This window comes from Myotis nattereri (genome assembly GCF_964212035.1).
Source record: "Myotis nattereri genome assembly, chromosome: 4".
Lineage (NCBI taxonomy): Eukaryota > Metazoa > Chordata > Mammalia > Chiroptera > Vespertilionidae > Myotis > Myotis nattereri.
The window spans coordinates 40,018,188-40,032,238 of record NC_138079.1 but is presented as its reverse complement, the minus strand read 5'-3'; the positions used below and the strand labels follow the sequence as shown (position 1 = coordinate 40,032,238).

At 40.9% G+C, this 14,051-nt stretch overlaps 1 protein-coding gene across 1 annotated transcript in view; it reads left to right on the top strand.

Annotated features, from left to right (window-relative positions):
- Positions 1–1,350: 1,350 nt before the first annotated feature.
- Positions 1,351–14,051, top strand: part of ANKRD31 (ankyrin repeat domain 31) — a gene marked incomplete at its 5' end in the record, with an annotated part of 134,581 nt that continues 121,880 nt past the window's right edge. The window contains 3 exons of the mRNA XM_081090248.1: positions 1,351–1,454; positions 8,450–8,523; positions 12,884–12,993. Coding sequence (XP_080946374.1) covers positions 1,351–1,454; positions 8,450–8,523; positions 12,884–12,993 — 288 coding nt within the window. The remainder of the gene's footprint in view (positions 1,455–8,449; positions 8,524–12,883; positions 12,994–14,051) is intronic.

Sequence of the window (14,051 nt, the reverse complement as noted above, 5' to 3'; positions counted from 1 at the left end):
TCAAGACTTTTTTTAGCTGTAAGTCTAAACAATAGCAATTTCAAAACCACGATATTAAGGAAACACACACACCTATTTTTTTTTATTTAAGAAAAAGATAAAGTAATAAAATAAACAATATTATCCCAAAGCAATAGAGAGCTTTGAGCTAAATCCAATGTATCTTTCCTTTATTGTACACGGACCAATGCTATATCTTCTTATGTAATTTTAAATTCCACCCAGGTTATTTCCTCATGTCAATTTTAAAAGAAAAATACAGGATTCTTTGGGGTTGCATATATTTCCCATAATGGACTTACAGTGTAAATTTTGGTTAACATTTTATAAACATCCATCAAGGCTGTACATGTTGGAGGGGACAGCTACAATGCATCCCAAAGAACCATAGAGGAACCATTTATAGTGATGCAGAATAGAAGTCAGGGGAGGCCATTTTCTACTAGATTTCCAAATAGTTTAAGAGAGCAACAGTGAGATTTGTATATGTGGTGGTGCTCTTGTTTTGTTGTAATATTTATGTGTTTTGGCAAAATCTTTTTAGGCAAGCTGGCAGGTGAACTGTTTCTTAATAACTTTACTGTTATGTAAAAGGAAATTTTAAGAAAATATCTTTTTTATTGATTTTAGAGAGTGAAAAGAAGGGAGAGGGAGAAACATCCATCAGTTGTCTCCCAGGAATCAAACCTGAAGCCTGGGTATGTGGCCTGACCGGGAATCAAACTGGCAACCTTTCGGTGCATGTGAGGACGCTCAGAACGCCAGGCTGGGGCTGCCGGGTCCTGCAGGAGCTGACAGTTCGCTCCTCCGGGGTCTGGGTCGCATGAGCCTCAGGTGCCCGGCAGGTGATGCCACCCTGGACTCCGCCCCCCCCCCCCCCCCCCCCCCCCCGGCCGATGGCATTAGCGCGCTCGGCCGGCCGGCTGCCTGCGGCGGCGCTGCTTTTCTGGCCTCACTGTCGCAACTTCAGCCCCCACACCGCCCAGCCAGCCAAGAGGACGGGAAGCTAACCCGCAGGCGGCTTGGCAGCGGGCCACGCCCTACCCGGACGGGAAAGCCGGAGCCGGCGCGCGCCAGCGGCCACTTCCGGCCACGTGAGCGGGGGTGTGTGGCACGCGCGGGGAGGGGGTAGAGCGCACGCGGCGCGCGGCTCCCCCTGCCGGCGGCGCGCGGCCAGGCAGCCCAGCCGGACCGCCTTGCCACGACGACCCTCCTGGTTCCTCTGACCTCCTCAGCGCGCTGTGCAAGGCCAGGCTCCCGCCACGAATTTTGTTTTTAACTTACAGCGTAAAGAGGCGCTCACAGAGCCTTCTGGTTGCGGGAAGGGGACACCTGGAGGGCGAGGTGAAGATGGAGGAAGGCGCCCAGGCCCCAGACTGGGACAGCGACGAAACGGTGATAGACGGGTCGGTGACGGAGAGTGACCTGGAGGACGAGGAGCTGCCCTGGAGAAGGTGACCATCAGCCCCCGGTGCTGGGCCGGGTGACCGCCCTGAGGCCCGCACCGGCGCCGGGTGGGGAGACATTACCAGACCAGAGTCCGTAGGCCTTGTGAGGCCGCCAGGCCTGAGCTGAGAACTCGTAAACAAACAAGGCCACAACCCCCCAACTTAAGACAAAACGAGCTTTACAGGAGCTGGCTTTATGGCATTAAAAAAATAAATAAAATAAAAATTAAAAAAGCCTTTACTCTTAGCCTGAGGCCGTAAGTCCTTTTAAACAGGCCAAAACGTAGTAGGTCTACACAGCTGCAATGCATTTTGCTTCCAGCAGCTTGTAGCTCGGGTCTAGGAGACGGTTAACATCATCTCTCGGGAGAAGAGTGTGTGATGGGAGAACCGGATACCACCAGGCTGGAAACCGGGAATTCCCTAAGAATCAAAGAAGGCGGCAGTGTAGTCCACCAACACCTTCTTGGACACACGTCGCGTTCAGTGCTAGATTCGGGGAAAGGATAAAAGAGCTGGGGCCCCTGCCTTTGGAAGGACAGACACGTGCACACAATCTCCCTGCGGTGCGGGCAGCCCGGGTGGTTGAGGAGCTCGGAGTCTGCCATCGCAGCCCAGGTGGCCGTCGGAGCTGGTTGGGGTTATTTCTGAGTCCAGGCTCCAGGACGGGGTAGGAATTAGCCAGACGGAGAACAGGAGGTGTTCCAGGCCAGGGCCTGGCTGTGGGACATGGCATTGTGTTGTGTGTGGTGGAATGTACGGTTAGCGCTTACCGAAGTGCCGGATGCCGAGGTGGGGGGTGGTGGGCGGTGAGCCTGGTAGGGTGAGGTCTCCTAAGGCCTCAGATATCCCACATGTGTCCCTGTGAAATGTTAGGTGGAGGAGCAGCCTTTTCAGATTTCTGTTGACTCCAGCATGTCCTAGACCAGGGCCTTAAATTAAATTAACTAATTAATTAATTAATTTATTTTTAAGATAGGGATGTCCACTTTCACCACTCCTTTTAAAAGATATATACTTTTATTGTTTTCAGAGAGGGAGAGGAAGAGAGAGAGAGAAAAATCCATGATGAGACAATCATTGACTGGCTGCCTCCTGCATGCCCCCCCACACTGGGCATTGAGCCCGAAACCCAGGCATGTGCCCTGACCAAGAATCGAACCATGACCTCCTGGTTCATAGGTAGATGCTCAACCACTGAGCCACGCTGGCTGGGCTAGACTAGGGCTTTTAAAATTTTAATGCCCTTGTAAATCACTGTGGAATCCTGGTAAAATGTGTATTCCAATTCAGGAGTTATCTGGAGGGATCTGAGATTCTGCATTGCTAACAAGCTTCCAGATTAAAGTTGGTACTATTAGAGAGGGTATCACCTTTTACAAGGGCTTATCAAAGTAGTAACAGACTGGGATGATGAGAGCTCAACTAAGAAACAATGGGAATGGAGGGAAAAGGGCAAATTTGAGAAATCTTTAGAGAGTAGATTTGGCAGGAGATGGTGGTTCATTAGAAGCAGAGGATGATACCCAGGTTTCTGGCTTGTTTATGTACTAGAGGCCCAGTGCACGAAATCGTGCACTGGTGGGGTTCCCAGTGCCTGCTGGCTGCTGGCCAGGGCCTTCCTCCCTTCCCCTGGCCAGTCCCATCCCCTGGTTGAACTCCCAGAGAACTCCTGGTCCAGGGGACAATTTGCATACTACACTTTTATTATATAGAATACACATACAATAATAATCGCTCTTGTTGGTGTCCAGGAAACATTTTGACTAATCTTACAACCACCACCACAATCAAGATCCACACAGTTCCATCACTCTAGAAAAACTCCCTTTAGCTGCCCCTTTGTAGTTAAGCCCCTCTCCAATTTATTTTTAAAAAAATATATTTTATTGATTTTTCACAGAGAGGCAGGGAGAGGGAGAGTTAGAAACATCGATGAGAGAGAAACATTGATCAGCTGCCTCCTGCATGCCCCCTACTGGGGATGTGCCCACAACCAAGGTATATCCCCTTGACCGGAATTGAACCCAGGACCCCCCAGTCTGCAGGCTGACACTCTATCCACTGAGCCAAACCGGTTAAGGCAAGCCCCTCTCCAATTTAAATCACTATTCCTATATATGTAGTATATCATCTTTTTTGTCTGTTTTCTTTCTTTCCTCCTCCCTTCATCTTTGGTTGTTAGCAGTTTGATTATGATGTGCCTAGGCATGACTTTTTCCTGTTTTTGGTTCATTGATTTTGAATCTATAAATGTATGGCTTTCACCAAACTTGCGAAGTTTTCTGTTATAATTCCTTCATATATATTTTTTTCTGTACCAATTTCTTCTCTTCTGGAACTTTAAATGACCATAAATGGTCTCCCAGCTGCCTGAAGCTTTATTAATTCTATGGTCTTTCCTCTGTGTGCATGCATACCTGGTGTATCCCTCTCTTCTAATTTGATTATTAGATACCAGTCATATTAGATTAGGGCCCCACCCTTATTGCCAGGGTCCAGCCTCAGCAGGCCAGGGGTTCCCAAAGGTGTGGATGGAGTCAGCGAAGAATGTTTTACACGGAGTAGCTCTCTTTACTCTCCGTGGATCTTCCTGTGCCTGGCTGAGGCCACAGAGAAAGATCCCGAGGCAAGCTGAGCCTTTATTTTATAGTCAGAGGTAAACAAGGTAGTGGTTACCATAGTTACACTGTTCTTGTGAGTTTCACTTGTTTTTGTTCTTGCTGCACTTCCCTCAGCCCATTAGCTTCCCAGATAAGATCTAGGGAGCAGTTATAAGGTCAAGCCTAATTATGCTAACAGGACTGTGCCCTCTAAGCTGGGACTTGTTTGTGACTTTGCCAACAGGTCAGTTGGAGGCTTAACCCTATAGCGGCTCCCCACACCTTATAATCTTAATTGCCTCCTTTAAGGACTTGTTTCCAAATCTAGTCACATTGGGGGTTGATCTAAGTGGGTTCATGTCAAAAAACCCATGAGCCACTTTGAAGAAGCTATCACTAGCTAAAAATGGGACAGTTTGAACATTGAGAAGAACTATAACAGCAGTGGATTTAAATCAATGAGTTTGTAATGGTCTTTAAAAACATATTTAAATATTATGAAAACTGATAAGGAAAGAGAAAGAAGCAGCCCTAGCTGGTTTGGCTCAGTGGATAGAGCGTCAGCCTGTGGACTGAAGGGTCCCGGGTTCAAGTTAGGTCAAGGGCACATGCCCAGGTTGTGAGCTCGGTCCACAGTAGGGGGTGCAGGAGGCAATTTTTGTTTCTATCTCTATCTCCCTCACCCTTTCTCTCTGAAATCAATAAAAAATTTTTAAATAAAATACATAAAATAAAAAGAAAGGAGGGAAGAAAGGAAGAAAGAAGCAGGCATTTATTTTGCCTTTCCTATGCAAACTGTAACTAAGTAACTTGGCTGAGTTAACATAGCTTGATGGAAGGTAATTGTATAGTTGATAAGTGAAAGTGTTTTTTAAAAAATATGTTTTTATTGACTTCAGAGAGAGAAAGGGAGAGGGAGAGAGAGAGAGAAACATCAATGATGAGAGAGAATCATTCATCGGCTGCCTCTTACATGACCCTTGCATGTGTCCTGACTGGGAATCGAACCCTGACCTCCTGGTTCATGGGTTGATGCTCAACCACTGAACCACACCAGCTGGGCATGAGTGAAAGTTTTTAAAAATATGTATTTCAATTAATAAATGAAGAAAGTAATAAAGTAGAATATTGCCATTTTATATACTCCTAATAATGAATAGACCTAGGCAGGGTCAATCAGTGGTCACTAACATCACAAAATGAGTTACAACCATCATATTGAGCAAGTGGCATCTGTTGCCTATCACCAGAAGCAGAAATCCAGACACTTCTACCCACAGTATCTTGGTATCAGAGTCACCGATGAAAACACAGTGCTGGAACAACACTTCACTCACATAGAGAAGGGACAGAGCAAGATTGGCTTCAATAGTGGGCACTGGTCCCCCATGGCCACTGGCATGCCCACACCCCTCTTGTGCCACAGAATGAGGAACTTCATCCTCTCCCCACAGAAGACATATATAGTGGTGGGATTGGCCAGGTGCCAAGTGACACACACTTAAATCAAAGGAATACACATTGAGTCTGAAACAAGGAAAGGTATTCTCACACAAGGTAATAGGTCCAGCACAGCCTGAGAGAACTCTTTGTCTCTTTGTAAGAAAGTGTTTCAAGCTCGAGGCCAAAAGGTAGTTGAAAGACTGCATGCAGAAGACTGCCTTTCCCGACATATACTTCATTATCTTCTGTAGGAAGTACACATATGCTTCCCCAAATTGAACTTGAATTAGATCAAACCTCTAGGTCTAATAACCAGTTTACAGGAAATATACAAGATAGAGGAACATATTAAATAACATGCAGTCAGTAAATGCAAAATGTGGGAAACTCTTCAGTAAAAACAACCCAGTTTTTTCAACAAATAAATTGCAAAGGGGTGGGGGAGGTTGGGGGTAATATATAGATTTAAAAAGAGACTTACATAGCATCTAAATGCAATGTGTACCTTGTTTGGATCCTGATTTGAACAAAACAACTGTAAAAAGAGACACTTGGGGAAAAGTAACTAAAATCTCTTTATTAGTTTTCCATTGCTGTATAACAACTTATTCCAAAACTTAGCATCTTAAAACAATAAACATTACTATCTTGTAGTTTTTGTGCTTCAGGAATCTGGGAGTTGCTTAACTAAATCATCCTGCTCAGGGACTCCCAAGGCTGCATTCATCTCAAGGGTTCATGAGAAGGATCCATTTACACATGGTGGTTTTAAGAATTAGTTCCTCTCTGGCCTTAGTTCCTCTCTTACCTTCTTGCCACATAGGCTTCTCCACAGCGCATTTCACAACAAGGCGAACTGACTTCCATGAGCATCTAGAAGCAAGAGAGTAAGTGGAAGACAAGATGGAAGCTAGTGAATTTTTGTAACCTAATCTCAGAAGTAACATCCCAACATATTAATAGTGGTATAACTAAGAATGCTAGCAAGTTTAGGTATAAAAAAATGACAGTTAAGGTTTCATTTTTTATGGCCGAGTAATATTCCATCTTATATCTGTACCACAACTTTTTTATCCACTCGTCTATTGATAGGTACTTGGTTTGCTTTCATATCTTTTTTTTTTTTTAAATATATTTTATTGAGGTTTTACAGAGAGGAAAGGAGAGAAGATAGAGAGTTAGAAACATCGATGAGAGAGAAACATCGACCAGCCGCCTCCTGCACACTTCCCACTGGGGACGTGCCCGCAACCAAGGTACATGCCCTTGACCGGAATCGAACCTGGGACCTTTCAGTCTGCAGGCCGATGCTCTATCCACTGAGCCAAACCGGTTTCGGCTGCTTTCATATCTTGGCTATTCTAAATAACACTGCAGTGAACATAGATAGGGATGCATATAATCTTTTGGGTTTCTTCTGATAAATCTCCAGAAGTGGAATTGGTGGGTCATAAAGTAGTTCATTTTTAATTTTTTGAGGAAACTCCATACTGTTTTCCATAGTGGCTGCACCAATCTGCATTCCCACCAACAGTGCATGAGGGTTCCCTTTTCTCCACATCCTTGTCAACACTTATCACTTGTTGATGGTAGCCGTTCTGACAGGTGTGAGGTGATATCTCATTGTGGTTTTAATTTTCATTTCTCTGATAGTGATGTTGAGCATCTTTTTATATGACTGTTGCCCAACTATATGTCCTCTTCAGAGAAGTGTCTCAGATCCTGTCCTAATTTTTTGTTACTCCTCACCCGAGAATTTTTTTTCCAATTGACATTTAGAGAGAGTGGAAGGGAGGAAGGAGGAAGATGAGAGAGAGAGAGAGAGAGAGAGAGAGAGAGAGAGAGAGAGAGAGAGAGAAAGAAACATCAGTATGAGAAAGACCGATTGGTTGCCTTCTGCATGTGACAGTGCTGGCCAGGGATTGAACCTTCAACCCAGGTACATGCCCTTGACTCTCTGGTGTGAGGGCCAACACTCTAATCACTTAGCCATACAGTCCAGGGCCTGTGCTCCTTTTTTAAATTGGATTGTTTGTTGTTGCGACAGACTGGATGGACCTAGAGGGGAGTATGCTCAGTGAAATAAGTCAGTCAGAGAAAAAATACTACATGATTTCACGAATATGCGGAATCTAAAGAACAAAATAAACAAAACGGACTTATAGATGCAGATGGTTGCCAGAAGGGAGAAGGGGCTGGGGATTGGGTGAAAAAGGTGAAGGGATTAAGAAGAACAAATTGGCAGTTACAAAATAGTCACAGGTATGTAAAGGAAAGCATAGGGAATATAGTCAATAATATTGTATGGTGCCAATTGGGAACTGGAAATATTGAGGGGAACACTTTGTAAAGTATATGATTGTCTAACGTCTAAGCCAGCCGTGGGCAAACTACGGCCCGCTGGCCGGATCCGGCCCGTTCGGCTGTTCTATCCGGCCCGCGGAGCCGGAAGAGCGTAGGGTTCTCTTGCTCTCCCCTCCGCTCCTTCACCAGCAGCAGTGCTAACATGGCAACGTTGGGAAACACGACCGCAGCTCTTCTTCTGAATCCAGTTTAAGAACCCACTGTGGCCCTCGAGTCAAAAAGTTTGCCCACCCCTGGTCTAAGCTGTACACCCTAAACCAGTGTTTGGCAAACTGCGGCTCGCGAGCCACATGCGGCTCTTTGGCCCCTTGAGTGTGGCTCTTTCTAAGCCTTAGGAGTACCCTAATTAAGTTAATAACAGTGTACCTACCTATATAGTTTAAGTTTAAAAAATTGGGCTCTCAAAAGAAATTTCAATCATTGTACTGTTGATATTTGGCTCTGTTGACTAATGAGTTTGCCGACCACAGCCCTAAACCAATACAAAATAAAATTGACAGTAAACTGTAGGAAAAAACCTGACAGTTAAATTGTTAGTCTTTGTTTAGGAAACATGATAACAATCTGTACCTTCTTTTTGGTATTTGAAAGGTTGCTCTTTGATCAAGACACATCTCTTAGATCTGAGTTCAGTCTCCATCCTGATATAAGTGGAATATGCAAAGGTGAGAAATAATTCTTTTCACTAAGTAGTCCATTTAATTTCGCAGGTGTTATTATTTCATTAATGTCTCCTTTTACATTTAGTCTTGTTCTTTAACTTTACACAGAGTTAGTTTCTTTGAGGCATCTGTAATAGATCCTGAGGTCTATTAAGGTCTGTTACTATGAGGACAGCAATGGGGATTATACTTCTGGAAGATGTTTACAACAGAGATATGGTAGTAGTACTGAGATAGCTCTTCTCTGCCCCCCAACTCTATAGCTTAACCCTAGAAGCTGCAAAAGTAAATACTTTTTTTCTTGTTAATCCGCTCCCAAGGATATTTTTCCCATTGATTTTTAGAGAGAGGAGGGAGCAGGAGAAAGATAGAGAAACATCAATGTGAGAGAGACACATTGACTGGTTGCCTCCTACACACACCCCAACAGGAGCTGGGGATCAAACCTGCAACCCAGGTACGTGTTCTTGACTGGGAATTGAACCCACGACCCTTTGGTATACAGGCCAACGCTCTAACTACTGAGCAACAACTGCCAGGGCAGTAAATAGTACTTTTTAATAACCAGTCTGATTCTTTCAGTCAAAATTAAGTTGCAGATACCCTTGGTATATATTTTTTATTTATTTTCATTTTATTATTTTTTATTGAGGTATAAGTAACATATAACCTCATATTATTTTCAAGTGTAAAAAATAATGATTCAGTATCCTATATAATAAAACCCTTATATGCAAATAGATTGAATGGCAGAACGACCAGCAGAACGACCGGTCACTATAATGCACACTGACCACCAGGGAGCAGATGTTTAATGCAGGAGTTGCTCCTGCATTGAGCATCTGGCCCCCCGCCCCCCCAGAGGGAAGTGACTGGCAGCAGTGATCAGGGGGTGAGGCCGGCCAGTGGGCGGCGCCAGGCTGCCAGCCAAGGTGGGTGCCAGCAGGGTCCCCCCCATCGCCGTGCCCGTTGGTTGCCCCACAGATGGCCCTGATTGCCGGCCAGGCCTAGGGACCATACCCTATATATTGGGAACAGTCTCTTGGATTTAAAAATTAAAACCTGGCAAGGCTACTCTAACACTGAAAAAACAGGATGATGCAGTGATGACATGCATGGACTCTGGCTTGCACATTTTGTGGTCAGCCCTGATTCTGACACTTATAACTGTGTGACAAAGCCAATTACTTAACTTCTCTCTGCTTCAGTTTTTCTACCCGTAAGATAGGGAAAATTGTACTACTGCCTCAGAAGGATCATGTTATGTACTGCTTTTTATAATGAGGGCAAAAAAATGCAGCTGCCCATACAACAAACAGCAAGATGCCTTTCACCTGTATGAAAAGTATGGTCACTGGTGCATACAGTGTTCGGATTTCGAGAGGGATATCCGACTGCTGGTTTAGACCCGACATCCCCTGAGGGGGTCCCGGATTGCAAGAGGACACAGGCCAGGCTGAGGGACCCCCCTCCATGCACGGATTTCATGTACCGGGCCTCTAGTTTCTATATATTTTGAAATGATCACTACAGTAAGTCTAGTTAACAGTCTATTACATTAGTGCAGTTAACATTGTCACACAATAAGTCTAGTTATATATTTTTCAAAAATGCCTGTCACCTGCCAATTCATACTTCCTGAGTCCACTTCTAGATCAATGTAAATGGTGTCTAGAAAAGCCTGTCACTAATTGTTACTGTTTAAAAAGTTCAGTTCTGCAGTTGGTGTTTAAACGGTAGGTTATCTCCTTGTATTATTTCTTCTTGTGAGAATTTTCATTTTGGAGGATGTCTGGAAATGAGTATAGAAGAAAAATTTCCTAAACACCATGAAGATCTTTGTATAGTTTGCAATGTCTTTTCACTGTACATTACTTCACCTCATACCACAATGGCAAGTTACAGTTTCGTCTTGGAGTGGTTTTTCTTACTTGTAATTGGAAGGGACAGTGAGTAATATTGGTCTTCAGAATGTATTCTTTGATGTATAAAGTGCCAGTAGGAAAAAGTTAGAGGTCTGCTTTAATATTCTATCCAAGTTTTTTCTTTTATTTCCTTTTCCAAATAGACTTTTATTATTTTTGCTAATTACTAAAAGTATAAAACATTTTAAAAATAAAAAATTATATTATGTAGAAAATTGAAGATCCTATCCCCTATTCTTTCCTACAGTTCCACTCCCAATAATTGCCAGCATTTAGTATTTGTATATCCTTCTAGACTTTTGTATGCCAACATAAATATCTCTTATCATGATTGCTATTGTACTACATGTTTCATATTTTGTTATATTTATCTACCTTAACCTTTTAAATTGCTACATATTATTTTGTATGAATGTACTCTTACTTAATAAATAGATTATATTTTTGATGTTTCTCAATACTATAACAAATATGAATATTCTAATGCTTACACCTTTGCCTACTTTTTAATTATTTATTTAGAATAAATAACTAGCTAAAATTAAATTAACTTTCAAATAATGTATTCTGATTTTAAAGGATCTGACATGTGTCAGATCTTGATATTATGGACCCCTAGAAAAATGGCTTTCCCCTCTAACCAACATAGGACATATTCAGTCTTTGCAAACCTAATAAATAAAAAGTATCTGATTATTTTAATTTTAATTTTAAAGACTATTTAGGCATATATTAATTTTGATCATTCATACTTTTTTTTGGTGTGACTTGGCTTATATATCTCCTAATCTTTATTATTGATTTATAAGAGCATTTTACATATTAAATATAACAAAAATTGTCATATGTATTGCAAATAGGTTTTCCCAGTTTCTTAGTTATGTTTTCATGTTATTCATGATATGTTTTGTATTGCAGAAGTTTTAAGTTTTTATGTAGTAAAAGTCAGTCTTTTTTCTTTTAACTTTTTTTTTTTTTAATCCTCACCCGAGGATATTTTTCCATTGAATTTTAGAGAGAGTGGAAGAGAGAGAGGAAGAGAGAGAGAAACATCAGTGTGAGAGAAACACATCAATAGGTTGTCTCCTGCATGCACCCCGACCAGGGCCCAGAGATGAGTCTGCAACCCAGGTATGTGCCCTTGACCAGAATGGAATCCGGGACTCTTTGGTCCACAGGATGATGCTTTTATCCACTGAGCCAAACCGGCTAGGGCAGTCTCTTCTTTTTTTTTTTTTTTTTTTTTTAAGGTTTATTAGTTTTTTCAAATTTAGAAATAGTTTACCTATTTCAAGACTATAAAGTATTTTCTTCTCTCTTTATTTCCACTTATTATATTTATAGCTTTTACAAATAATCTCTTTGGAATATTTTGGCCTATGGGAAGGTAGTTCTAAATTTATTTTTTTCTAAATGATTAACCAATTTTCCCAATATTATTTATTGAATAATTCTTCTTGGTGCCACTGTTTAAAATACCATATTGTTACATATTAAATTCCTAGATATATATGTCTGTTTCCCACTTTTTTTTGTTTTGTTTCATTGATCTTTTTGACTATTTCTACTTCTGTGCCATTATTACATTATTTTACCAACCTTAGCTTTTAGTCCATTTCTATATCTGGGCAGGAATATATCTTCCTACACAGAGGAGCTGGCTACACCATTCATCCTAAGCTTCTTGGATACAAACAGCAAGCTCAGTACCACCGTGAACTTCTAATCTACGCTCTTGCATCTTTGTTGGTGGGATTCCTGAGCTGGGCAGTTTTCAGGGATGCTGATGGAAAAAGTCCATATACTAGTAGTTACTTCTGAAGGAGCCCCTCCCTTTCTATGTTGAGTGACCAGCTGTTTACTAATATTTTCTATTTAATCTATTTTCATCTTCTAATCTATAGAGGGTATCTTCCCCCCACCCCCCACCCCTGCCTTTTTTTTTTTTTTAAAAAAAACAAAAACAAAAACCATTGCTGTTTTAGATTTTTAAAACCTAATCATTTCTTTGGATTCTTTTTAGGAATTGGGAAGGGAAGAAAGTTAAAATATGGGCTCAATTTGCCATCTTGAAACAGAAATTTGGACTTTTTTTGAATTATATACTAGCATGATGGGTTTTTAAAAAGACCTAAAATTTTTTTTAAAAGGAAAGTATTCTTTCTAGTGGGATTTAAGTCTATATAATTTTCTATTTATATCCTTTGCGTCATTCATCCTGAAAAAAAGTAACTATCAAGTATTATTTTATTTACTGTAATGTGTATGTTTCTTCCTAATTAATAAGTTAAAAACCATAATTCATAAAAGTGACAATTAGGAAATTATAATTTAGAAAATGACCTTTAATGACATTTTTTTTTACTATCTTTAAATCCTTGAGTCATTGTCAGAGCAATAAAACTGTTATGAATGACTGTGATTATATTCCATTCTAGGCACATGCTCTCCTGAGATTCAACTTGGGTTGAAGCTCAGAGAGGATCCACAAATGCAAATAAGTAAAAAGAAGACTATGCCTGTGCTTAATGAGGATGCAGTCTTACAGGTGTGTAAGCATATTGATTAAATACATACTTGTTAAAAATTGGAAATGCTACTTTAAAGAGTGACAAATTACTAATGATTAATTCTTTTTGTCTGTTATTTTGCTGCTTCTTTCTTTTATCAGTTTTTTTCTCCGTTCTTAGCTAATCATTCTGTTTCTCTGTTGCAAATTTATTGAAAGACAGTTGTTTTAGGAGGAGGTGTTAAAATATTTCCGTTTTCCTCTTTATTTTTCTCTTTCAGTAGAGATGTGGAAGTGGGAGGAACAGAATGTTGTAAGAGGTTAGAATTATATTAGAATATAATAATTACAGTTTTCATCTCCATGATATGTCAGAGTCATCTTAAATTTGTGAAGAAGATACTAGTCTGTGTGGTAGAATTTGTGGTATGGGCCACTGAAAGGCTTTTCTGTTGTTCTGTGTGTGTGAATGCATGTGTGTGTACACACACTTATATACACACATTTTTATTTGCTTTGTAATGTAATCACCTTGAGGTAAGGTAAGGGGTGATTTAGTTAGTACCTTGACCTTGGCATAAATAAATTAGCTAACCAGAGATACCTATAAAGTCTTAAGGAATGGAAGGGAAGATTTGACCTGAGGATCTATTTAATATTGTACCTAGGAAGGTGTCTCACTTGAATTATCTCTGATTAAAAGAACATTTTAACATAAAATATTTTTTCTTAAAGCTGAAATGTCTATATTTAGTTTCTAATAATTTGTTTAAAATCATTTTGCAATTTCTGAGTTAAGGGAAAAACATTTTCCTTAGTCTCAGTAATTGTGAAATGGGAAATAATTTTATCAGTTTATTTCAGAAGCATTTGCTATGAGAATATTGTACCAGGCTCTAGATTATACCGCAGAACAGTGATTTTGAAAGTTTGATTATTAGACTCATTTGGATAGCTTTTTAAAAATATAGACCCTTAACACCTGTACCTGAGTGGAACTTAGGAATCTCCATTTTTTAAAATATATATTTTATTGATTTTTTACAGAGAGGAAGGGAGAGGGATAGAGAGTTAGAAATATTAATCAGCTGCCTCCT